Below are 27452 nucleotides of genomic sequence, written 5' to 3'. Positions count from 1 at the left end.
TTACACTACTGTTGGTATACCAACAATGTATTTTCCCCCCAGAAGTGGGTAATTACTTGTTCAAGCTAATCTAAAATGATAAAACAGTTAGTTTGCACCAGTGAAAAGACTAACTGCTGGCTCGTATAACAGACATGCTCAGTCCCCAGGGTGGCTCTAGACTGTAGTTCAATGGCGGTGTACTGCGCTAGTGTAAACACATCACCCCCTGTTTCAGTGCTGTTTGAATGTATATTAATAATCTTCATCCTAATCAAGTCAAGTCGGCAAAATGGTGTCATGTGCAATTTTTATTTATTTATATCCTGTTCAATGTTGTAGACATGTTTTACTTCTTATTCTTAGTGTGTGTCCTCTGGAGCAGATCGATTGGTTGGGGTTAGGCATTTGACCTTGAGGGGTTAAAGTTAGGATAGGGTTAGGGACATGTTACTTGGAATTTGGGACACTAAACTGCACGTATAACATCCTCTGTTTAGCACCTATAAAGAATTTGGAATATGCATCTTCTGCTTTTAAAAAAAAAGATGTCATTGCACCACTACAGACAGGTAAACAAGTTCAAACCCATTAAGATCCAGCAGCAATGGATTAAAGCTGGATTTTTTGAGCAAAAGAACTTGAGCAGCAACTAGTGCAGGCTGCAGGTGAATTCAGGTTTGGGGGAAGAGAGGGCACAGACGGCCATTGACTCTGTGTCTGAAAACTCATTTAACATACTACCTACAACAAATTGCACAGCGATCATTGGGCTCAATCCTTAACGTAAACCTTTCCGATTCAAACCAGAGGGAAACAAACACGGGTAGTATGAGCTTTCACACACAGACTCACTCCTACAGGAGGCAGCAGGCTCGGAACATGTTCATCCCTGACTGGGAGGTGATGTGCAGGGAGACGCTCTCGTTGGCTGAGACAAACAGGACGGTGCCCCGCCTCAGCGTGATGTCCGAGAGGGCAGCAGCAGAGGTTGCCGTGGCATCGCCGTCGATGACCAAGAGGATGCTGGCGCTGTCGACCGGAGCCACAGTGTACTGCTTCACCGAGGCTGGGACCTGCAGGACGGACGAGGCGGAACAAGGTGAGAAAGTTTCCGGACTTAGACATTACTCATAAGAAATGTGTCACACCAATTACAAGTCAGAATGTGTTAGAAAAGGTGTGAGGAGATATTTTGATTAAGTCACAACAGGAAAGCTCAGATGTAAATAATAAAATAATGGTAGACATCACATTTTAAGATAAAACTTATTTTATCTCCAAATTAGAACTCCAAATTTAATGTGTTTTTTTAAACGTTTTTTGCTGATTTGTTTTAAGATAATACCATCCACTTAACAATTGCTGAATTATACTTCTATCACCATTCAGTCCAGTTTCCCGTCTTTGCTTACACTTTTGCCTCGTAATGTGTAATCGTTTAGTTGGCTGAGGTTTCCTACTGTACCTGTATTCTCATGACAGTAAAGTCTGGCACCGGGGGGTCGTACAGGGACACGCAGGGATCTGAAGCGTCCTGGACACATGGGAAGATTTTGGAGCTGGCGGGGGCTGGGTTGTAGTTCAGCATCTCACACAGAGTGTTGACATCAATGTATTTCGGTGTCAGACCAGCCCTCACCGTGTTGTCTGAGCAGGCCATGCACTCGATACAGTCTAGATGTATGGAGAAATAGACGGAACAGGAAAGCAAGTTTTAAATAAGCAAAGTGGGCAGTCTACCCTGCTTCAACTGGGAAGAAAATCAATTCTCAAATACTCATACAATGTTAGATACAGCTTAGATCAGCACGTGGGATTAAATGCATTACAGGAGCTATTTCTTCTCCCCCACTTGCCTTATCTACCTATCTATAGTTAGTGATTTCCCAGAACGCCTTTAGACAAAGGGTGTGAATTTACACACAACTGCAGGGTTAATATGTAGGGGGACAGGAACAGTGATGACAAAGGCAACACTGCCAGATAAAGGTAGACTCTCTACCACTAAACAACAAATCTTACAGCTCCAAAAACATTAAAAACACAAATGAACCACACCATTGCCCTAACCAACATTTCTCTTCATTAACAAAAACACACATGTTTATTTTTGACTTAATCCCACACAGAATTTCTCATATGGCACCAAGTGTGTATTAATCCACAACTAAAAATATTCCCAAATAAATGCACATTTCACTCCTGATTGAGTAATTTTGCTAAAAACTAGTCGCCAGCTGTTTTAAAAAGTTACTGAGCCTTTAAAAAAAAATGTTTACTATACATTTGAGACCCACTCTTAAAGATTTAAAGCGCCCATATTATGCTCACTTTTAGGTTCATAACTGTATTTTTAGGTTGCACCAGAATAGGTTTACATGGTTTCATGTTAAAAAACAAACAAAAAAACAACATATTTTTGATGTACTGCAAATTGCTGCAGAGCCTGTTTTCACCCTGTGTGTTTAGGTTATAAGGTTAGGTTTAGGTTATAATTACAGAGTGAGACATCTCACTTCTATACTATCTTTGTTGGGAGTCACACACAGTAGTTAGGTAAGATCCCATCAGGTAGATAACGCTTTCTCCAACCTTGGTCAGTACAGGGCAGGATTAGCTGGGAGACTTCTAATTCTACTATTGTACTCATTCGGTCTGGATAACATCTATAGCACTGAATCATTAATACAAACAAAAAGCATCACCTGACCTCCGTAAAGGTAAGCATGAGGCTCGTTGGCTCCCAGAAACATGGCCTGGCCTGGATCCAGGACAATGTGGTTGAGGAAGTAGATGGAGAAGCAGCCGATGTCTCCGGGATACTGGGAGTGGAGACGGAGCAACATATCACCGTTGCTGCTTGATGTGTCCTTCCCTGCTGCACCTGCACGGTTCAGAAACACCCATGAGTGTGATAACGCCGGTAAAAGACGTCTCAAAAGATCAGTACAACTGGCCGATCCCTCTTATAAAAATTGTTTTAAAGCCCCCTTGTGTGTAGGATTAGAAAATGTCTGATGTTGGTGCCTCCTGCTGGTATTTTAAAGTCTTAACATGCGGCTGTATTTTCTAGCTCTGCGAGGATGCTGGTCCTCCTCTGTATTATCCTAGAGTCACACATGCTACAAAAGAGAGCAACACACACTCGTTTGTGGTTGCTCCTGGGCGTGCCTAGCCTACTCCGGGTTGCATGGCAACAGTAAACAGAAATTCTCTGGTGCTACTTTCAAGCAAATCTTTCAAAGTCACTTTAGAGCTATTGTCAAGTCACAAGAACAATGTTTTTGGATTCAAAAGTATTATTTCTTCATAAAAGTAACAAAATATGAGATAAAATGCCAAACTTGTCAAATATGTACAGAAATACAATATCCTGAAGCGTTGTCCGCCATCTTGAATTTTTTTCTTTAAGTTGAGCAACCACTGACATACGTCACGCGGCCTTCACTCCGATTGGCAGTCGCTTTGTTGCATCGCTCAGCATTTGCGTAAAACAGAATTGTTTTCTATTTTGCTGGCAAACGGCCACTCCCGTTGAGAATGAATGATAGCCTGTCACTATGTCTCTGTCTCTTGTAGCATGTGTGACTGTTGGGTTAGATTTTAGGTGAACTTCAGTAAGAAGCACAACTTGGTGGTGGTGTGCATATCTCTCTTTCTAACCCACATGCATCAGATACCAGAGTGATGACTGTGATCAAATTAAAAAGTGTTTCCACATATTGAGCAATCGTCTCCTGGTCAAATAGACAGTGGATGAAATGCTAGACCTTTACCTCCACACTCTGGTAAGGCTTAATGACTATCCAACTAAACTAACTGAATAAAACCCAGGATTTTGCTTTTGTTTTCTGCCGTTAGGAGTTCATCATTAGCTCCATCCCTCAGCCTCCTCACCCTCTTCTGTGACTCTCTTGACCAGCATGTTGAGCTGATCTACGAACACCTTCTTCTCACAGTTCATCATCCTGGTGAAGCACTTCTTCAGCACCTGGCTCGTATGAACCTCATCTCCCATGCTGCACAGCAGTTCCCCAGCTGCCTCGTTGCCCACCAGAGCATGGAACTCTGGGACAGCTGATGGATGCACACACACACACAGACATACACATGCATAATGTATAATTTTTTTTTTGCCAAACATTTACACTTCAAAAGGACAGTACTTTACCTTTCCTACCCATTTCTAAAATATACAGTATATATATAGGTTTGACACCATTGAAGAAAACATCTTTTTCCCCCATGTTTTCCCAGAAACCACCGGTGGGACTTACATTTAAGAAATCCCAGGATCTCCTCCACTGGTCTAAAGCCACACAGCCCCTGAAAGCGGGTGAGAGCAATGGCCATCTCCGGCTTGTGGTTGTTGTCTGGATAGTGCTCCGGAAACTGAGCATGGAGACGAGCAGCTAACTCCTGACCAAAGACAGGAAAGGAAGATGGTTACTGAAAAACGGAAGAGAGGGAAGAAAGCGCGTAGGCTAAACTCTATTCCATTCAGACACAAAGCCAACTGTGCCAAATACACCACACAGAAAATATTAGCATGCCAGTGATTCATTCGGAAACCCTTTAAATCCTGTTCAATGCAGTTTTTCATATGTAGATTTGTGCATGGCACTCTCGTAAAAATACTGATTAAATTTGCCTTCATGAACTTTCAGTCACCTTGGTTTCAAATAGACATTCCAAGAGACCACAACATAACGAGTTAAAGTTTGAACTGAACCAAGTAACCACTGGTTGAACACTGAATTTGGTTTAATGGAAATGAACCTCTCATTTTAAGCAACTATAAAAAACAATACAAAGATACTTGTACTATGTAGTTCACACTACATTGCAAGTCAAATTGGTATTATGTCCCTGACACACCAACCCGACCGTTGGCAGAAAAAGGCAGTCTGACGGAATGCCTCCCTGAGTCGGCCAAAAAAAGTGCTTCGGAACACAGCGAAGCGATGCCGACTGCAGCTGATTGGACAAACGCGTCACGTGGGTAGGGTTTCTCCGGAAATTTAATACCAGACTGTCATCGTGCCTTGTTAAGAATACAATCTCATATTTTACCAAAATAGTTCACCAAAATGTGTTTCTGAAAACATTTTAAGCAAGAACTAGGCCATGCAGCTGCTGAATCTGTCTTCATTTTACATCGACAAAGTCACTTTCAAAGATTTTTGTCAGATTTTGAGAAACTCTAGTCACGCTCATCCCACTCGTCATTTCCAGGTTAGCACTCCACCAATCAGATTGGTCATTTGAATCCGACTGCCGGCAGTGCCCGCCTTCCGGCCAAAGAATGTAATGTCATGTTGATGGAACCAAACAGATTTAAGTCACCAACCTCACCAGACTGTCCGACGGACGATTGAGTTGGTGTGTCAGCGCCTTTAGCTTCCCCAATCACTCAGCCCTCTTCTCTTAAAAAAGGCAACATGTCTTAAGAGTAGTCCAACAATTAAAACCGATGCAGCAGAACTAGAAATGTTGTTTTCATTTTTATTTTCTGAAAACTTTGAGGCTACAAAATACCCATAATCTAACTCGACCACCGATAGTTAATTCTGAGATTTGGATGTGTTATGTGCGTTATATGCTTGAGTGGTAAAGTATATCACAATTAATGATTTCTGGTTCATATTTGAATTGGCTGTAGTCAAACACTGATTTAATCCATGCTAAATCATTTCCAAATTCAGTATATTGACTAACTTTACGCATTTACGTTTGTGTACTCACTCTGTTGGGGTGGGCCTGTATGGACAACGCTGTGTTGACAGAGAGGACTTTGAAGAGGAAGGGCAGCTGGCCCTGGAAGGTGTCTTTGACTTTGGAGCCCAGGCAGGCAGGGAAGTGGGCGATCCACTGGCCCAGAGTGGTCTGTGCGATCCTGTTGTCTTTAATCTGGGCATCACCTTTTGGGTGGGCACCCATCCACAGCTGGAAGAGATAGCAGAGACAGATATATGCATGTCCAATATTGGATTTTCTAGTTAGTGTGTTGAGGCAGTAGACAAAAGGTTACAGAAATAGGTTTGTGACTGAAAGGTTGATGGGGGAAAATCCTGATCTAACTGGAAATTTAGAAGTTGGACAGTGAATAATGACGAGTGCTTAATCGTAATTAAAAGTACAGTATAACTAATCCCAGGATAAATAAAACCTAATTAATTTTTCCAAACATGGCAGTTCTGTTACATCCTTTATCCTCTGTTAACAAGCTTGTTAAGGGAGTCCCAGTTGTCCCCAAGCTCGCTGAGAGAAAGACCAGGTGTCTTACATTTTTATTTAACGGATATCAATGTATCTCAGTGAGTGTAATTCAGTCTGTGTTAGTGCTACACTAACGCCTTAAATGTAAATGCAGGATAATGTCTCTGCATCAGTGAGGCTCACAGAGATTCCCACAGATTACTTACAGTATGTGCTTTTAAAAACATGTGCCATTGTATTAAGATATTGCTGTTTTTTAAATAAAACATGTCATGTTGCATAGAAATTCACACACACAGTTTAAACTTGTTATCACTGGAATGCAACTGAATAAATGTATAAACAAACAGGCATCATGGTAATTTCGAACTAACATTTTGGTAATAATAGACATACAACATAATAGGGATACAACTGTTAGCCTAACATGTTGCAGACTAATAAATCAGAATGTAATGTAGGATTAAACATCCATACAACCCTGATTATGAGCATGAACGCCTATGTAACCAACCATGGCATGTGACATTAATGTGGCTTACTTTACATGAAAATGTCACCACTGCCATAACCTGAACTAATGACCTTTATGACAAACCTTGCAGAGCTGTTGTAGCTAAAAAAAAGAAAGACATGGAAAGGCATGAAGAGAACATGGCTCTCTGCCAAGACACAGAGCAATAACACAACAATAATATTGTACAGAACTGTGGCAGAGTGTGTGTACACTGTAGAGAAACATTTCTACATCTTAAACTTCATATAATACTGACAATGGGTGTTGCCATCTCCACACAAGTGTAGTTATCCTAACAAGCTACACTACATGTCTAATGGGGAACCTTTAAAGGGTCACATGACATGGTGCTCTTTGGATGCTTTCATATAGACCTTAGTGGTCCCCTAATCCCATAACTGAAATCTCTTTCCCAAAGTTCAGCCTTGTTGCAGAAATACAGCCACTAGAGCCAGTCCCACAATGAGCTTTCTTAGTATGTGCCATGTGAAAAGCCATAATGTCTCTCTCTCATGGGTGGGCCAAGTTCTCTGGGCGGACAAAGCTGAGAAAGGAGAGGTAACCTTGCCCCTTATGACCTCATAAGGGGCAAGATCGCAGATCAGCCCATCTGAGCTTTCACGTTCTCAAAGGCAGAGCAGGATAGCCATGGCTCGGTTTACACCTATCACCAATTATATCCACTGGGGGACCATAGGCATGCTGGGAGAACGCATATTAATGTTCAATGTGCTGTTAAAAAAAGAAAATGAAAGCTACATTTTTGGGGGATTAAATAATTTTGACAAGTTTACTTCATTTAAAACAACGATTAAAGTAATTATATTGCAACCTGCAATTTGTAGTCAAAACCTGTTCATGCATTTTATATATTTGCTTGTTTATCAATCATCTTAAACAGATACAGTACACCCCTGTTGGTAGGTCTTGCTGAAGGACCAGTCTAGTGATTTGAACCAGTACCTAACCCCAGTAATGACCTTACCTCTGCATAGGGCTTGCCATCCGCTACAACAGCTCCGGGGTCTCCACCAACCACGAGTTTGGCCACTTCGCTATCCAGCCCGACCTTCCCCCACGCATAATTTTGCACGGCACAGGTCAGAGGAAACACTAAGGAGAGACCAAATTTAGTGTGACAATTCTTAAAACAAAAAGTGAATACAGAACTGAATAGAGTATAATCAAGGAGCCTTTAATCCCTTTGCTACTTTGCAACAAAACAAACACCCTTCATTCAGGTGTACTGTAGCTACATCATTTGTACCTGGAGGCAGGATGCAGCAGGTCTTCCCATACACACAGTTTGCACTATGGTGGTTTTTTAACACCATGAGCAGCTGTGAAGTTTAATAAGGCGCGGCATATGTTTACAGGGAGAAATAATTGCGTACAGCCTGCTTTAATATGTAGCCTACCCTCACTAGGAAACGGTAAAACAGGGGAAACCGATTCCGCCGGGGATTCATTATTTGGCGGAACACCGGCCAGCTGACGACGCAACGTCCATTGACAGAAACGCACACAGTAAGCAGGTTTACATTTGCGAGGCACTAGTCTGTTCCCCGGTTTGTATAAAATGTAGCTATACCTTGCGTATGGCTGTAACGACATGATATATCATCGAACGGCCTATCTACATGTTATTTCAGTGGGGTGCTACAGTGTTGCTCTAGACACTATCTGCCTACCATCAAACCATTGACGGTGAACAAAACGCCGGCTGAAATGTGGATGTGGATGCTAAACTACGAGCTTTTTTGTTTAATCTCATCGTGTATAAAAACCCTGTAGGCTATCAGCTATCATGTAATCTAAATAAAGCGTTGCAGCGCTAGCTAGCTAAATGTTAATCGACGGAACAGAGGATTTATAACAGTTATGAAGGAGAAGATCTCACTCACCTCTCACTTCCTCCATGGCTGCAACGTCGGCTGTCAGTCCCGTTGGTGACGTCACGACTCGGCTCGCGACTTTGTAGATGTTTTTGTTTTGTGATGGTTTTTATCTCAGGTAATTTTATAATTAGGGAAATTCACAAAAAAGCAATGTGTGGACTCCAAACCAAAGGTTGGACTTTGTTATTATTATTAAGAACTGCATCAATATGGCAAAAAATATAAGAGACCTTAAACATAAGAAGGCACTAAGACTAATGTTGTCTAATATATGCTATTTAAGTAATAATATGTTAATAATATGTTTGTTAATATTTTGTTTATATCATGTGATCTATGAACTTATGTTATCAAACCTAAATCATATTATATAGTGGTGACCCTATCATATACACAATGACACTTGTAATTATTTCTTTTATGGTCTTTTATATTTTCTATTCCTACTTTATATGTTATTTTTATACATTATATAATTATTTTTACAGTTTCTATTTAAGTTTTACATAGGCCTACTATAGGGTTTAGGTCCTCTGTCTGTATTTACTGTATGTCTGTCTTTGTGCTGCTGCTGCAGCAACTGAATTATCATAGTGGATAAAAAGCTTAGGTTATCTTAATATGTATTATTATTATTATATTATATATATTATAATTATTATTTAGGAACATTTACTGTTGAAAATACACCTCTGATGTTATATTGTGTTGAATGCTCTATAACGGTATTATTATTATTATTAGTAGTAGTAGTATTGTCTGCATTGGTTCACATTGTTGTTTGTACTGTGTTCAATAAAGAGAAATAATAACAGCAAAACCATGTCTGTTCATGCAGGCAATTCATTAAAAGGGTTGCTCATGCAATTTAGTATTGCACCCCCAATAAGCAGAGAGACTTGTGAGAGACAGATTTTATAAAGAAGGTGAAAATAATTACAGCAAAGGTCGAGATGTCCTTGCTTTTTACTCCTGTGAATCAATTGCTGTATCCTACACTTACGCAACTCATTGCATCGTTCATTAAATCGGGTGATTGTTTTCTCATACAGTAGAATGCTCTTACCAGAGCTAAACAAGACATAATATAAATAAATAGTAATACTCTTCATGATGAGTAATCTGACCTTATCTGGAAAATGATGTGTACATACAGTAAATATGTTTGGGTATTCTTTTTTCAAACAAGTATCTAAGGGTTAATGTAAACACAATCTTCAATTGTGACCTTTGACAAAATACCAGTTCCTACTATTGTTCAGCAAACCTATTATGAAGCAACTTCATTACAAAACTAGGCTACATGGTGGGGGGGTATTATTTAACTTTTCCTTAAGATTTCAGTCCTGGTTGATTTATAATTTGTAATTCAGTGAAAACAATGAAATTGTTCTGGGAATTTAGGAATCTGGAGCATAGAAATAGAATAATACCCTTAAAATAACATATCGGTGTATTTCTATGGTCTTTTTGTTGATACAGACAGTCCCACAATGAGCTTCAGGACGTCCATTGAGTGCATGGTTAAAAAACAGCAGCCCAAGTATACAACGGGAAAAAACTATATGTCTGTATGACATATGACCCATATGACATATGTCATGTCAGACACCAGTTCATACTGCAAATATATAGGCAGCAGGCCTTTTGCAAAACTTTTATCAGTGGGTCATAGAATCAGTTACCATTGTGTCACCTCCTTTTGCGAAATGTAGTGAGTATATAGATACATTTGTTTAAATTAAAATCTTCGAGAATGCAGTTTCACCGTTACACTTGTGAACTGAAATCCAAAGGTGGCGCTTTGCTTCGTAAACGCTGTATGTGTGTCACATACGTCACTGTCCAACTGGCTGAGAGCGCATGCGCTGTACATTCATTCGAGGAAGTGGTAGAAGAGGCGACTCAAACGACGTAGAGGAGTTTGTTGCTTTTTCTCTGTTCAGAGTGGACAAACCGGCCCGCAGCCTCAAAATGTCGGGATTTGATAGCAACCCGTTCGCAGAGCCTGCCAATGACAACCCTTTCAATGTAAGTGTGTTTTTGTTTAATTTTAGCTAGTAAGGCACAGTCGAGCATTGGTGCTGACATATCATTCGTGAAAAGGTAGCCAGCACGTCAGGAAACTTGTTGGGTGGATGTCGGGGAGGGATCTAATTCTTCACTCTTCAAAGCCATTTGATAAAGAAGGCATGATTGGCAGACTTTCAACTAATCAGCGGTCCTTGCTAAAAAAGAGGGCGGGGTTTTCTGCGTGCTAGTTGCAGGAAGTTAAACTGTAGCCAACTAGCAATGTCCAAAACCTTTTTTTACACATTACAACTGTATACATTTAGAAACTTATTGGCATCATTGGTGTATTTTCGTGATTTGTTGGATGTGATTTGATATATTTTTGGAGTCCTGTATGTCACCTACATTACCCAAAGACACTCAATTTCAAGCTAGCAGTCCCACTAGTGTTGCTGCTGGTTTGCTCTTTGAAAATATTTTTTTAACCTACAGGATGTAGCCTAGAAGTCTATTCAGTTTATAAAAAGCTCTGTAACTTCATTGTCTTAATGTCCAAAAAATGTAGCTATTGAAACGGCTGGCCTGCTGTGTTCAGTTAGCATTGTTAGCAGTGTTCAGAAGTGGGTCATCTAACACTTGTTGCTTCCTGACTTACAAAGTGTTTCATTATGTAGATGGAAAATGGAAAATAATATAAAAGTGGACTCTTCTGATTTGGTGTTTTTTGGCAATGGAAATGTAATGTTGGAATGTGTTTTCATGTATCCTCACATTAGGGTGAAGGATGCATTCCAGACTTTCCAAATTTGAGACAAGTTAGATGCAATTTACTGGTGCGTCCATTGTGTCAACACGGGCCTTTCAAAGAGGCTTTCAAGTGATTTAACATTGCACGTTCACAAAGTTTGGGAACTTGCGAGAAATGCAATAAAAAGAATCATAGAAGTCACAGAAGCAGCAAAGTGCAACCTTTATTTTCAAACTTCACATACAGTGTAACATATTTGATAGTGAATGACTTTGATCACGCTAAGCTATATTCCCCAAATTAAGACTCTGATGGTTTCAGTGACATTACTTAACACAGTCCCTTTTACAGTAGTTTGGCAGAGTCACACTTTATTATAACAGGTGCACAATGGCTGTGACGTCAGCGGAGACCAGTTTGTTTGCCGGGTGTGGAAGTGGCTGAATAAATAATCTTGTAGCAGCTGCATTATGTTGTCTATGCTGTAGAGTAGCATTTCCCTATGAAGCCGTTGTATTCTTCTTACAAGCCTGCTGTCTGCGGTGACATAAAACCGTTAACATGCTGCCAACCTTTGAAAGAATTTCAGGAGGGTAATATTGAAAAGTAATTGGAAATGTGCATCTTTGTGGCCTTAAAGTGACCCCCCCCAGTAATTAACAGTGTGGTTTTATGACCATATTCCTCTAAAAATGGTTGGCACTGTAAGTCTTTTTGGTAGCAATAACCAAATGCAGTTATGAAATGGGTACTACAGCCACACCTAGGGAATGGACGGTTAACAAAGCCAGTCCTGTTTGCTGGTACAGAGACTTAACAGTAGAGCTGGGCAATATATCGTTCTTATATCGATATTGAGACATAAGACTAGATATCATCTTTAATTTTCGATTTTCGTCATATCGTAATATGGCATAAGTGGTGTTTTTTCCCGATTTTCCAGACTATTCTAGCTGTTCTATCATTTGTCTATATCCGCTTATCTACATTACTTATGATTATTTATCAAAAATCTCATTGTGCAAATATTTTGCGAAAGCACCAATAGTCAACACTGCAATATTGTTGCGGTATCGATATCTAGGTATTTGTATACAAATATTGTGGTATTTGATTTTCTCAGTATCGCCCAGCCCTACATAAAAGTCAGACTATCATGCTGATTTTATCCCAAATTTACTTTGACACTGTTTTAGCTTAGAATTAGTAACAATTTCAGACATGACAAATATAGACTTTACATCAATATCGATGGAGAGGTGTTTTTCTGTGCGTCTCCCCACACCTCTTTGCTGTTATTTTCAACATTGCGGGGTCTTGTTTTGGCTTGTCCCAATGTATAGTGCGTTCCATTTGTACTCGGACCTCAAATTTTCTGAGGTCAAATTCAAAAACGCGGCCCCTGACCTTGGTTTTCCGAGCATCAACAGTTGTGAAAGCTGTAGTAACATACAGTTATTAGCACTTCTGCGTTATTTCTGTCTCAATAAATCAGTCGTACACACAGTCCTGTCCAACTTCTATTTGTGGACATGTTACGTTGTTTGTACTCACAAAAACCAGCCTAATGCGATGTTATAAACGGGCATTGCTAACAATGGCTAACCTGGCTAGAGCTAATGAAAACTATGACAATCTGATTTGTAAATGGAACCTGTTCAACTCGGGTATGACGTCTTTCCCAGCTCCGAGGTAAATGGAATGCGCTATGAGTCCTTATTTCGGAGAGGCTTGGCTGTTGTTCAATTTGGCTTAAAAGATTTTTTCATTCATTGCCGTCTGTGCTGTGCCATCGAAAGACACAAGCTGTCTCTCGCCAGTCGCAGCAGATATATTTTCCAGCTGTCACACTGTGGTGTTATAAACACATTTTGCATAATAGGCTGTTCTGAATATCACCACAGACTCTGCTACCCAGGATAGATGCTATCTCATGTTGGCAGTTAATAAATGGAATACAAGGATGTGATTTGTTGTGTTTTTGAACAGCTTTTTGAGCCACATTTATTCTCCAGAATGCTCCCTGAAAATGTGGAATACATGCCACTGTTTTCTGTTGGGAATGTTCACAGGTGTGTCATGGGTAAATAGGGAGTAATCACTCTCATGTCCAGTGAGTGACATGTTTGGTTATCATGTGAGGTTCTTGTTCTTCTACTCATACCTTTTTAAAGGGAATTGACTCTGATTCTAAAAATGGTTCTGACAGTTGTTAGTTTAGTTTAGCTGTGCTTTAGTTTTAATTGTATATCAATTTCACAAAACTCCTACAATGCCCACAATTCATTCTGCGGCCTTTCCTATTAAAACAACAAATCTGATGACAGATCAATTGACAGATGTTATCTGGGCCAGGGTGGAAACTAGCGACAATTTTCATTATTGATTAATCAGCAGATTATTTTCTCCATGAATCGTTTAGTCTATGAAATATTAGAACATATAGAAAAATGCAGGCTAATTTTCCAAAGCCCAAGGTAAAATAGTAAAAAATGTAATATTATTCCAACATCTCACAACCTAAAGGTACTCAGTTAACTATCAGATATGTAAAAGAGCCAGCCAATTTTTTGAAATTGTATTAGAAAATTACTAAAACAATTACTTTATTATCAAAATAGTGGCAGATAGGGCGATCCACTGTAACTCTAATATAAAGGAAAGAACCCCCCCCCCCCAAAATAATCTTTAAAAAAATAAATCATTTGTTGCAGATTAATTTCTAATCTTGGCACTGTAATGGACGTGGGCATCATGAAATGAAATGTTTGTGTGTGTGTGTGTGTGTGTGTGTGTGTGTGTGTGTGTGTGTGTGTGTGTGTGTGTGTGTGTGTGTGTGTGTGTGTGTGTGTGTGTGTGTGTGTGTGTGTGTGTGTGTGTGTGTGTGTGTGTATGTACACTTTAAAACCTAGCCATTAAAAAAATGCTCCGCTGTATATTTGCAGATAGGTGTAAGATGTATCATTTGATGTTATGTATTCAGGACTTTGATTATTAGGGAATTTGAAAAATTTGAACTCACACTCCATTTTAGGGTATATCAAAGGCGCTGGGTCACTACTACAAATGTGTTCTTGCATGGCTGCAGGGCTTATAGCAGGGCTGGACCTGGAAATTAATCCATTCATTTTTCAGTCTTCAAATGGCAGAACATAGTTTATATATAATATATATAAAAAATATATATAATAATATTAGATTATTATTATAATAAATAATATAAATATTATATAAAATTGAAGAAAAAAAGCAGAAAATCCTTACATTTGTATCCAAACAATGTTTGGTGTTTTTTCTTAAAATTTGTCTTTTATTTACTTGTTCAACTGGCATGTAGTGTTAGAAATCTAGGTTGTTGGGTCACAGGAGTGCTTTGATTTAGTCAAGGAATGTCTGGATCAAATTAATGGAATTCATGAGGGCCGAAGCCTTAAAGAATCTGCCTTTGTCAGACTTAAACTGTTCAGGCGCGGCAGACCGGCCTCTCATATCAGTTGGAAACCCTGAATTAATCATCACAGTGTTGATCATGCACTAGAGTCATTTAATGTTTACCATATGGTTCTTTCCAGGTAGTGATTCATCAGGACCTGGGAGGTTACTGCAACAGCTGAATGTTATTTCACTTGATTTTTGACTTGGTCATTGCATGGTACCAGATTTCATTGTCTGGGCTGATATTGGTTTTAGGTTTACCGTCAGTCTTTCAGGAAATGAAAGTTTCTAGAGTTCAGAGTTCTTCTGAAGATAAGATAAACAGCAGTAAATATTTACAAAGGTGAAAAATCAAGACTCAAAGTTAGACCTGTCTAACTTATGAGTTTTATATCCACTTAAATGCAACATTGTCCTGTAATTGAAAATGCAGTTTAGCTAAGCTTCCTCTGTGCTAGACAATCAGCAAAGTAGAATAGAAGTAAAGCAAGTAGGATTGTTAGACTTTAGTTTGTTGATCAAGTTTAGCTTTATATATATATATATATATTTTTTTTTTTTAATTGATTCTTTTCCCTTGAATCAATATTTGTTATTAGTTTTTTCCCCACTGATACACCTGAATATTTTTTATACTAAGGTTATATAGTTATGTAATAGTTAACGAACAAAATAAAAAACTAAATATTTTTCCTGGCACACGTCACTTACACATTTTACACTTGAAGACTGTTCCCATATTTCATGTCGTTGGTGTTATTGTTGAATACATTGTGAATGCATAATTTTAAAACTGTATGATGTTTTTGTTGAGTTATTATTACACAAAAAATGTTCTGACCTTTTTGAATATTGCCTCTGAAATACAACCCATATTACAAAAAATACTAAAACTAAAGTAAAACTATTGCATTTTTATAAAATAAAAACTAAACTAAACTAGCAAACTCATTTTAAAAGCTAAATAAAACCAAACAGAATTTGAAAACAAAAGGTCCAAACAAAATAAAAATAAAGTTTATTACTTAACTTTTGTTTTTGTTAAAGAAGGAAAGGAAAATCTCAAAACTATCGAATCGCAATACTTCTAGAGTTGCAAGGAATGAAAAATCGGAACACAAATCGAATCGGCACCCATGTATCGTGAAAGAATGGAATCGGGACAAAAGCATATTGTCCCGGTCTTAATCTATTTGGAGATTAACTGAGTGACTGATAATGAAGAGTGACATGTGTTTTGTTGTGTTCCAGGACCCTTCGGTCACACAGGTGACCACCTCCAACATGGAGCCAGTTGACCAGTACAACCCTTTCCCTGCCCATCCCACAGTAAGACCTCTGAAACCTGTGTCCTCCTTATCTTCTTGTCCCCCCCCCCCCATTTTGTCTTATACTTTAAAATTATTTAAATTTAACTTTTCTTACTCTCTTTTTTTCACCCCGTCGCCATCTTTTTTTTTCTCCTCTTTTTTGATCTCAATGGCCATCCCCTACTTGCTGTTTTGCCTGTATGTTTTGGTCTTTTACTCATTTTCCTTGTTAATTTCCTTTTCTTCCTTTTCTTGTACTTCCCATCCTCCCATTGGCATTTACTCTCCCTCCTTCCTTCATTGTGTATTTCCTTTTTTCTGTCATTTTCCAACTTTGTCGTGGTCTTTTCTTGGTCTTGTTGTCTCATCCTTGCACTTCTCGTCACAATCATATCCTTTGTTTTTTTTCAGGACAAGCTAGCTTCTCATACCACTCCAGCCTCCACCGCTCCCTACCAGCCTGCTGTGTTACAGCCATCTACAGAGCCCAGTCCGCAGGTGAGTCCCAGATTACTGGAGACTGCGTTACCCCTCCAGTGCGCTGCTGCAGTTGAATACTACTGCTCTGAAGTAGATTTGTAAGATGCTTCTTTCCTGGGTTCTCTTCTATTTTGTTTGTCATATATATATTGCAGCTCTAGTAATGTTCACGCAGCTGTATGCGTCCGTTTTCCACAAAATAAAGGCAGTACAGAACATGATTTAAAGGTGAAATCGCCAGTTCTGAAAAGAGACGGTTGGTATTTAAACTCAACACCCAAACAAGTACACCCCTCCTGTCAGTGCACCTTCAGAACGTTAGCATGTGCCAGATTAACCGTCCCTCTTGCTCCCACTAACTTTCTATTCTTCATACATCCATGGACTTTACCTTATCTCGAGCACAACACGAATGAAATAGAGTTGTGTGGCTTGGCACGAGCCACTTTGTTTGTTTCCCTTTCACAGAACCAGTGCTGTGTATAGAATTGCAGACTCTACCTTTAACATACAGTGCAAGAATGCATAGTGGACATAGAGGAGTGTACACGGTCACAAAACAAACAGAACACAGCCCTAGTAGCTACTATTGACCGATCCAGTACCAGAAATGACCATAAAGATGTCATGAATCTGAGCGACTTTGAATTGAACAGTACTAATGGGTCTAATGGGGGCTTTACAATCAAATATCCAAATAATTGAAATATTTAAGACATTTCAAATAAAATATTTAAGAAGTTACCAAATCAACTCCTCTCAAACTTGGTGGATGATCCGTCTTGTTGCTGTCTGTTAAGCCTGTTGTTTAAACACTGACACAGAACATGAATTATTTAAAGTCAGACATTACTCTCTAAAAGGCATAACAGACAAACCAGATCTTGTTTTTAAGACCCCCGGAGAGACGAGGTATGTTATTTGGCTCAAGGCACAACTGCATTATTAATAAATGTCATGTTTACTCACACAACATCGGACAGACTGGGTATAATCAGTGTGAATGTTACTTTTAGCCAACAGTTTGCTCATTGTTAGACACAAGGATGTAATATCTATAATAAAAGGACCAACCATCCATTCTGCCTCCCAGTAGACACGAACATGTACTCAATTTACACAATATTATAATGAGCCTCCTTGTTCCACTGTAATCTTATAAATATTCATGACTAGCACTACAGATTACACAGGTGTCCTTCCTTTTTCTGCCAAGTCGGACATTAGACATGAGGAGCATAAATATGTATTTTTGGTTTTGTTTACAGTATGATGGCCTTTTAAAAATACACGTATGCCATCATACTGTTATTGACGTCTACATGCAGCTTGAGAAATAATTTACAGTGGCTCGCGTCTTCTATAGAGGTAAATATGTAAAATATAATGATGATGTTCCCATGCAGTTTGTGTGACGTCCAGTTGTATCTCTACCGTTTGTATGTCATGTGAAACTCCTGACGGTTGCTGATGTGTCTCTGCAATAAATGTCAGCGTAATAAATTCCTTCCATTCCATTCAATGCGTTTGTCGGGTAAAGTATTTTCTGACGCTTCTACTTCTTCTTCATCTTCTTCAGGCGACTGCTGCTGCAGCTCAGGCCAATCTGTTGAGGCAGCAGGAAGAGCTGGAGAGAAAAGCTGCCGAGCTGGACCGCAGAGAGCAGGAAATACAGAGCAGAGGCCCGACAGGTCATTCTCCTCTCCTCTCCTCTCCTCTCCTCTCCTCTAGTGCTGCATAGCGTGTTAGTCCAGAGCCATATATCTATCTGTCTATATGTGCATACACATGCTGTAAATTATTGCACTGCTGCAATGGCTGCTGCAAGGTAAACTGTATTTAACCTGCAGCGTGGGGAATTTACCAGCTGTGTTTGTCTGCATGCTTACTCATGTTATTGCTGTTCTGCTCAATGTAGAATTGTTTCTCTCAGTATAATATTACATGACAATATATAGAAGATTTTGAATGTGTGAATAATCAGGAGACAAGAAAATGACCTCCACACACTTGATATGTTAATTTTATCATCATACGAATGTGTCACTATTTAAAAAAAAAAAAAGATCCCCATAGATCGAGACAAGCGTTTCCTTGCTAACAGGATAGATGTTGTCTCTTGTCTTGACAGGTAAAGAGAACAACTGGCCTCCACTTCCCAAGAGCTTCCCAATCAAACCATGTTTCTATCAGGACTTCTCAGAAGAAATCCCCCCAGAGTCCCAGAGAGTCTGCAAGATGATATACTATCTCTGGATGTGTAAGTACATTCAAATGATAAGAGTGCACCAGGGCAGACATGTAAGCAGCAATTCTGTGTTTTTTTGATTTTGAATTTTTTTTTAACATATTAGCATGTTTACCTTTTTGTAGACAGAAAATGGCACAAAACCTAAGATATCTTACTATACAGCATTTTAAAACTGTAATTGGTTTTAATCCTCTGAAATGTATTAAAAAAAAAACATATAATTTCTTTCAGTAACCAGGGCTGGTGTGCAAGTGATTTGTGATCATGGATGTCGTTCAGTAAGAACAGTGGGGCTGTTTGCTTGTAGCAACATAAACACTCTGCATGCAGATCATACTGGCACCTGCTGGTGATGTGGAGCATATAACATCTAATACTTTATTTATGGTTGTGCAGCGGCTCCACGCAGAGCTTTCTCTGTAGTGGCCTGCAGTTTATATTTGTGCGTTGGTGCGTACGTCGAATGAGGTGTGGGGGGGGCTGTGTGTGTCGCCCCAACGTGAAGTTACATTTTTCGAGAGGTGCACGTCATGCTAAGGCGTAGGGTCCGATGTCGGTCCATGTCTCGACGTACAGCTTATGTTGCCACGGCGAAGATTTTACACAGACGCGTAAGCCACGCTTAAGCATGTCTCTTTTTCTTCGGTATACTACGTTTTATTTACTTTTACTATTACTTCTGTAGATTTACAATTATTGATCTTAGTCACTTAGTTTATGAGAAGGTTTTACGGTTCTCTGCCCTCTTCTCTTCTCTAACTCTTTACTGATTTATGAGGTCATCTTGTTTTTGGATCTCCAATGTGGTGCTGGTAGCTGCTTAATATCACATTATCTTTCTTATGTGCTTAGTAACAATTTCTATAATGTTAGTACTTTTTGTTATGCTTATCAGTATTCACAGCCCTTGTGATTGAGGTATTCCTGCTGAAAAAGATGTTGGTATTGGTTGTATTATTATTGACCTTTGTCTCTATCCCCTGTGTCTGCAGTCAGCTGTGTGACTCTGTTCCTCAACCTGCTGGCCTGTTTGGCCTTCTTCATCACTGATGCATCCTATGGTGTGGATTTTGGTCTCTCCATTCTCTGGCTCATCCTCTTTACTCCCTGCTCCTTCCTCTGCTGGTACCGGCCCGTCTACAAGGCCTTCAGGTGAGTCTCCCGACATCCATCACACCGTGGGGCTGGAAATCTGTATGTGTGGCCTTTGCAATACCACAGTTGATTAATGTGTCGGTCTCTAATAAGTATTATAATAGTAATAATAATAAAAATAGCCTTGCCCGTTTCTTTAAGAGGAAATCAATGGTAGATAACTATGAGATGAAATGTTATAGTTATTCGGTTTCTATGTTAACCATCTGTAATAAAGAGCGAACACATACAAAGTTATTTAAGCTCTGTGGCTTATTGTTTTATCCTTTAATGCACAGTAAGCCCAAGAAGATGTAGCTTGAAGGAAAAAAAATCATAACCAAACAAACGATTAGATGATAATTTTGTCACTATTATTTTTTTGGTAATATTTTTAAATGTGGAATGTTTTGAGCAAAATGTTTTTTCTCATTTTCAGGACTGACAGCTCCTTCAGCTTCTTCTTCTTCTTCTTTGTGTTTTTCTGCCAAGTGGTGATCTTCATCATCCAGGCTGTAGGCATCCCCAAGTGGGGCAACAGGTGAGTCACACGCTGTACATTTCATGTTGACAATTGGAGGGTTCACGTAATAAGTTGGCATATTTGCAATTAAATAATAGCTTATCTGATCAAAATAATAACAATTTACTCATTGACTCCTGATTGATTTGAAGAAGTGTACTTGTGGTTCTTTTGCCTTTAGTATCAGAAGTACTGCCAATCAGCTGGCCTATCAGCTGCTCTCATCTCGGTTTCTCTTTTACTCATTTTCTGCATTCTTTCATCTCTTCTGACAGAGACTTTTCATCCTTCCTCTAGCCTGCTGCCTATCTATTGCCTGCTGGCTACTCTGTAAGTTTCTGCTGCTCTCAGTCTCTGCTGCGTTCTGCTAACACTCACTCTCGTCTCGCTTTTTCTTTAGTAACTTATATTTTGGTTACCGAAAATACGAGTTCAGTGGTAAAATGATGGGCTTTAGACAATGTGCCAGTGTACCGGTTTACTATATGCAATAAAACATTCTGATGGTAACAACAATTTTTAGTACCATCATTAGGGTGATCATTTTTAAGAGAATGAACATTATTATATAGAGTATTAGTATTTATTTTTGCACTATATAATCAAGGCAGCAGGAACACAACAGGAAAAAAAGAGAGATTGTGCAGGTGAGATTAAGAAAACCCCTAGGGGGCGCCTGGGCAGCTCACCTGGTAGAGTGCATGCCCATATGCAGAGGTTCAGTCCTTGCTGCAGCAGTTGTGGGTTTGGTTCCGACCTGCGACCCTTTGCTATATGCCATACCCCTTCTCTCTCCCCTTTCATACCTAAGTTAAATGCCACAAAAAATCTCTAAGAAAACTCCTAGAGGCTTAAAGAGGGAATCAACTAAAGAAATCACAAAAATCCAGAAATCTACAAATTAAACACAAGTAAGCTTGTAATTAAAAAACAAGCATATGGTTGGCTACATGAAACAACAAAGACAAGGGCATAGGGCACTGTGAACATATAAGAACATCTTTAATGTCCTAACTTCAGGCATGTTATATTAAAGAGCCCATTTAATGCTCATTTTCAGGTTCATAATTGCATTTTGGTTTACTTTTCAAAAAACACTGTATTTCTGTTATATTGCACATTGCTGCAGATCCTGTTTTCACCTTGTGTGTGTGGGTCTCTGTTTTAGCTACAGAGTGAGACATCTCGCGTCAATACTATCTTTGTTGAGAGTCACACACAGTAGTTAGGTAAGATCCCATCAGGTAGATAACGCTTTCTCCAACCTTGGTCAGTACAAGGTAGGATTAGCTGGGAGACTACTTCTAAACGAGGGTGCATGTGTTGAATACCTGTAAAAGACGGACATGGAAGTAGTTCTTTTGTAGATTATGGTCAACTAGTGTGTGTTGTAGCAGTGTTTGTCATTGAGAACAAGCTAGCCCGCTAGCGCTAGTATGTGCTACGATTAGCCACCTCATCTCGGAGACTGAAGGCAGAGGACATTCAGAAACCCGTATCTCACTCAAAACAGCATGGATAGTTTTTTTTTTAAGTGTGTATGCGCGTGGACGCACCAGAGACACACAATAACCAGAAAACCAAATAGCAGAAAAAGTTAATTTTAAAAAATAGGGGCACTTTAACATTCTTATGTATGTGAGTAAGTGTGTATTTTACATGTGGGGGCTCATAGTTGTGTCTGATGTTATATTTTTGCCTGTTAAGTGTGCAGACTCTCTGTTGGTGATGGATACTTTAAATATGCCATTTGGTTTCAAAACGACACTTTCCAGAATGACCCTTATCCTATTGGCGCTCCATTTTTCCAATTTCCCTTTTTATGATACTTCTAATTTTGTCGTGGATTTGCACAATATCAAAACTGACACAGTCAAGGGGACCCTTTCATGTTTTGTAGCCTTTCCCTTGCAGATGAGATGCAAATCCCAAAGCAGCACAATTTTAACAACCTACTCTGAGAACATCAAAGGCAGTTAGGATGTTAATATCAAAATGTACCCACAATCTGAAATGTGTTTTACTTGATCTTTTGGCGCATGCACATGTGTTTTAATAATACCAATTATATTATGTTCTTTATTAAGGTTATTCAGAGATATGAAGTGTCCCATTCACAATTTGCAACCTTTTATTCTGCCTCTTCTTCCTTAGCTTTTCTTTCACGCTGCTTCTTCAACACATTCTTCTTCTCTCCCTTATTGTAACTCTCATCCAGAATACATGATGAAGACAAACTTCAGTTTCATCAGTGTTGTTTGTGAGACCATCTAAAACTTAACGTTGTTTGTTGACTCCAGTGGTTGGATCACTGCCTTCACTGCCATGAGTGTAAACAAAGCAGTGGGAGCCATCATGATGATAGTGGCCGTCCTCTTCACTATCTGCGCTGTGCTGTCAGTCATTCTGCTCAAGATGGTGAGACTTCATTCTCTCCTCTTTATATTTTCAGTTTTAACGTGTGGGTTAGCATGTCCTTTGATTAATCTGTTGTTATACTTGTGAGTGGGATTGGGGATTTAGTTTTGTTATATTAACATACAAGTCTGGAATTGGGGTTTGCATTCAAGTCTAAAATGAAAAATGTATATTACTAGTTTGGTTACATTATTTTTGCTTAGTACCTGTTATAAAATGGCTATTCTTCATTAGTGGTTCCAATTGCAACTTCAGACCACAGATGAGGAACTAAAGAAGCGGTTTACACAGCAAACACTAAATAATAACTGCTTTGTCATTAGTTTTTTTGGTTTAAGAAGAAACTGTTTTGTAACACCTGTTGATGTGTCACATCTCCGTCATCTTTAAACAGTCGCCAAAAACTGACAGCAACACATTTCCAGCAGCAACAGTGGTTTAAAGTGGTTTTAAAGGTTAACCCATAACATATTGAACACTGTAACAGTATTTTCTCTCCCACTTGTTGGAAATGCAGCCACCAGCGTTTCAACAACTCTACAGCCACGCTAGCAGATCTGTGATGCTGTACTTCTGCACAGCTGGGCTTTTAATGCTAACATGTTTACAATTACAATGTGCAAACAAGCTAAAGCTCAGAATGTTTTATGAAGCGTTAAACACAAAGAACATCTGAGAGTGATGGAGGTGCCAACGGGTTTAGCAGGTATTTGGTCATAAACCAAAGTAATTACCAAACTGAAGTTTTGACCCGCTGACGGTAAAGTTATAAAAAAAAAAAAAGGGACATGAATGCCTTTACAAAATGTCATGGCAATCTCTCTGATAGTTGATATTTCCGTCTGGACCAAAGTGGTGGACTGACCAGCATATATCCATTCACCGAGCCATTTTGCCAGCGTGGCTAAACATAGAGAAAAAATGGTTGGTTTCAAAGGCCATTTGCTAACAATGTCTTTTCTCTTCAGGTCCACAGCGGGTACCGCCGGACCGGGGCCAGTTTCCAGCAGGCGCAGCAGGAATTCTCGCAGGGCGTCTTCTCCAGTAGAACCTTCCAAACAGCCGCTGCTGGAGCAGCATCCTCGGCTGCACAGGGAGCCTTCCAGAGAAACTAACTAATGGAAGAACGAGCAAAGCTCAATACAACAGGTCATGGTCTATATGTTATCAGGTCTAGATGATTCAGTAAAAAAAGAAAGAAAGCCGAATGAATCAGGAAGTTGAGGCTCATTCGTAAAGTTTTTTGTGACTTTGGAAACTGGTCTTTTGGAGCTGGAGGCTGTATAATCTAACCTTATAATGTATGGACCTTGAGCTAGGTGAGGCTATGTTATTAGCCTCCCTCCTTCCACCCCAACTATCAATGCACATGTAGTTTCCCATGTTAACTTTGCTTCTCATGTTCAACATGTTTCCTGCAAAGTGTCGGCTCTGTTTCTAAAAAGCAGCTGAGGGGAAAGTCCCATTAAGTGCATTCTGGGGTGGAAAGCATGAATGAAGTTGATTGATATGCTATTTCAGTTTGTCCTGGCTTTGTATATTTTGTATGCACTTTTTTGGCGATGCTCCTCAGTGTAATGTGTGCGTGCGTGCGTGTGTATGTGTGTGTACTGGCATGCTGATCACGTCTTCATGTGAGTGCAGTACACTTTGTTTCTCCACATTGCTATTGGATCCTGTAATATAAATAAGAATAAGTGTTTCTGCATTTTTTTTTGTCTCAGAGGCATTTCTAAGTTGTTGAACCTATTTCGACAAAACAAGTGTGCAACAAAATTTCAGTCTAATAAGGAAGAAATGTAAAAGGTAAATCATGCAGTTTACTGTAATCTGCCTGGCGGTAGATTTTGGGATGTTACTGTAACTATTCATTTAAATCTGTGGTTAATTATTCAATAAGAAAAAATACTCAAACTGACCCCACATCACTTTCAGATTGTAGTACTGTGTTTTCAAAACATGTGCCTTTGACTTTTGTCTGGAGCCGAACTTTTGCAAAGATTGTTCTGAAAAACTGCTGTGGTGTCAGAAAATAAGTGGAAATACTGTATATTTGGTATCACATGAAACGGTTTCTACATGAAGATCACATCTAAGAGGAAGTTAAAGGGTTTTGCTTCAACTAATGTCATGCTTTAAATTTCTACTGTAGTTAAGAATACAGAGTAAATAATTTGATTTCACTTGAGGCGTAATTTGTACTTATTAATACGTATTAAAGCATCAGATATGTTTCTTATCATAAATATAATTATGAAGCATCTTCAACTTCTTCTTTGATCACGACCTTTCAACAGTTGTTTCTAAGGAAACCAAAACATTACTGATTCTATTGAAAATGGAACATTTTGCTAATAGAATGTAATAAAGCTAGACTGACACCAGTTCATACAGTTTGGTTTTATGGGCTGAGCCTATTCTATTGATTACACAACTAACAGTGAATGCAAGAGGAGGAACAGTTTATTTTTCATGAAGATTAACGGTGTACAAATGTACCCATATTCAGCTCTAATGAGGTTTGACAGGAGAAGCAGGACCTAAATCAGATTTCACTGATGTGTATCTAATTTAAAATGTCTACTACAGCGGTGTGATCTTACCATAAGTTAACACTTACCTTCCTTTGAAGAAAACCAGTGTCAACATCTCCAGTATGCAGCTACGGTATTGCATGTCCACCTTTTCATATAGATTGTTTTACTTCTTGAAAGAATTTCAAATCATCCTAGTACCTCTTTAAAACAACCACAAAGCTCTAAATTATTTGTGTACCGATGTATATTTTCTATGTGATTTCTTATATTAGAACACATGCTTATGTGTTTATTTGATGTATTGTTTTAAAATGTCAGCTTGGATGTAACACATTTTAGCATTCCTGGAAAACAACTGCAAACTTCAATCCTCAGTGTGATGTTCTTGCAACAGACAGCGGTTTAATTTAAGCTTACATTGATTATATAATTACAAGACTTGTATGAATTCACACATCGCTGTATGCATTGTTTTGAGAGAACAGAATCCAGTGCCTTTTGTATTTCAATATTGAATATAGCATCTATTAAAATGCTTGGCTTTCATTCAACGCGGTTTGTTTTTTTCTTATAGAATCTTGTCACAAATGAAAAGAAGAAAAAAAGAAGCTTTTATAACAACAGTTTGAAATTCTGTAAATTGGAAATCTCTGGAGAGTAGAGGTTATGATGAGCACTTGTTTCGACATTTTTACTCTGGTGTTTTTTTTATTAGTTACTTTTTTTGTGGGGGGGCTTTTCCCTTTATTCTAGTGGATAGACATGAAAAGGGGTGAGAGATGGGCGCTGGCACGCAGTGAAGGGCCACAGGTCAGATTTGAACCCGGGCCGCTGCAGGACTCAGCTCACATGGGGCGAACTTAGTGGGTGAACTGCTTCTACCAGCTGTCAGTTTATCACTCCGCCTATCTCTTTGTCTGTATGTTTTCTTCTGTAGGCTCTGTCTATCACTCTGTCTGGAGCTCAGAATAACTGCAGCCACTTCCCATCAAACTCAGCTATCAATAAACTAGCCCAGGCCTGTCGGTTACTTGAGCAGACGGGTGCTATTAGAAGAAAAACTGTGCAGTTTTATTCTCGTCTTCACTGTAAAGTCAGAGCCAGTCCCATATTGAAAGAGACTGTGGCCAATGACTAGTTGATTTGTTTACAAGGTGAATTCTACAGAAATATAATAAATACAATGTTTTGCTGAGAGTGCAGGTAATGAGCCGGGGAACATCCCAGTGGTTTATCTTTAGCGTACTAATTACCTAACAATCTAATTACCAACACCTGGGTTTCCCTAACAAACCAGCCAGTAAACCTTCCTGAGCTCTCTTTCTACACCAGTCATGTCCTTAGTTTTGTTCTTCTCTTTCTATGGAATGAATTTGATCAGTACGCTTCAAATACCATATAATAATATATAATTCTGCCGTTTTCTGCAGACTTGAAATGCAATAGATTTGATTCAAATACACCTTTTTTTAGTATCAATCAGTGTTGAATATATTGAGTAATTCAAAAATGTATGGGTATTTATGGGTGATTTGAGCCAACAATGTGCTTTAACATCAGTTGTCCAGCAGATGGTGAGGTAGAGGCCATGCTATATTTTTATTTATTTTTTTGACCATGCTATGGTTGCCATATGTTGATACAGTAATCAATACAATACAATACAATTTAGTATTGGCATCAAAATGCTCTAATCTGCTACTTTTTTTGTAAAAACTGACACAAAACCTGTGTGATTTGTCTGACTGGAGGGAATCAGTTGGGAAGTTAAATACTGGGGACTGGGAGCATCCTTAGGGACAACATACTATGATCTATTTTTGGTCAGTCATATTGTATTTTATCTTAAAATGAAAGTAAAACATTGTGCAGAATTGTTGTCTTATGCCTGCCTCAGAAGATCTACTTCTAAACAATGTTTTAGTCTATTATGAAACATTTGCTTTTTCTGTTATATTGTATATCTTCCAACAGAAAAAAACTGAAT

The 27452-nt window shown here is 39.0% G+C and overlaps 2 protein-coding genes across 4 annotated transcripts; one reads left to right on the top strand and one right to left on the bottom strand.

The window, feature by feature from the left end:
* Positions 1-521: 521 nt before the first annotated feature.
* mpi (mannose phosphate isomerase) lies at positions 522-8686 on the bottom strand. Its single transcript, XM_034878847.1, has 8 exons — positions 8623-8686; positions 7704-7831; positions 5728-5928; positions 4260-4401; positions 3880-4059; positions 2693-2866; positions 1448-1656; positions 522-1055 (listed from the first exon to the last, which is right to left on the bottom strand). The coding sequence occupies exons 1-8, from the start codon at positions 8636-8638 to the stop codon at positions 837-839; spliced, it is 1269 nt and encodes a 422-aa protein (XP_034734738.1). The 5' UTR covers positions 8639-8686; the 3' UTR covers positions 522-836.
* A 1782-nt stretch (positions 8687-10468) lies between these two features.
* scamp2 (secretory carrier membrane protein 2) lies at positions 10469-26016 on the top strand. Of its 3 annotated transcripts, XR_004657589.1 has the most exons (10): positions 10469-10647; positions 16064-16141; positions 16534-16620; positions 18182-18293; positions 18734-18862; positions 19846-20005; positions 20427-20528; positions 20788-20840; positions 22811-22928; positions 23897-26016. XR_004657589.1 is itself a non-coding variant. In XM_034878848.1 (9 exons), the coding sequence occupies exons 1-9, from the start codon at positions 10480-10482 to the stop codon at positions 24041-24043; spliced, it is 1101 nt and encodes a 366-aa protein (XP_034734739.1). In that variant the 5' UTR covers positions 10469-10479; the 3' UTR covers positions 24044-26016. The 3 variants fall into 3 exon arrangements, 2 of the variants coding, with proteins under 2 accessions (XP_034734739.1, XP_034734740.1); XM_034878848.1 differs by lacking the exon at positions 20788-20840; XM_034878849.1 differs by lacking the exon at positions 20788-20840 and having other exon boundaries at positions 18734-18866; positions 19850-20005.
* Positions 26017-27452: the final 1436 nt, after the last annotated feature.

This window comes from Etheostoma cragini, chromosome 8 (assembly GCF_013103735.1).
Source record: "Etheostoma cragini isolate CJK2018 chromosome 8, CSU_Ecrag_1.0, whole genome shotgun sequence".
NCBI lineage: Eukaryota > Metazoa > Chordata > Actinopteri > Perciformes > Percidae > Etheostoma > Etheostoma cragini.
Note: the sequence above shows the minus strand (reverse complement) of the source record. Positions and strands in the feature narration are given on the sequence as shown.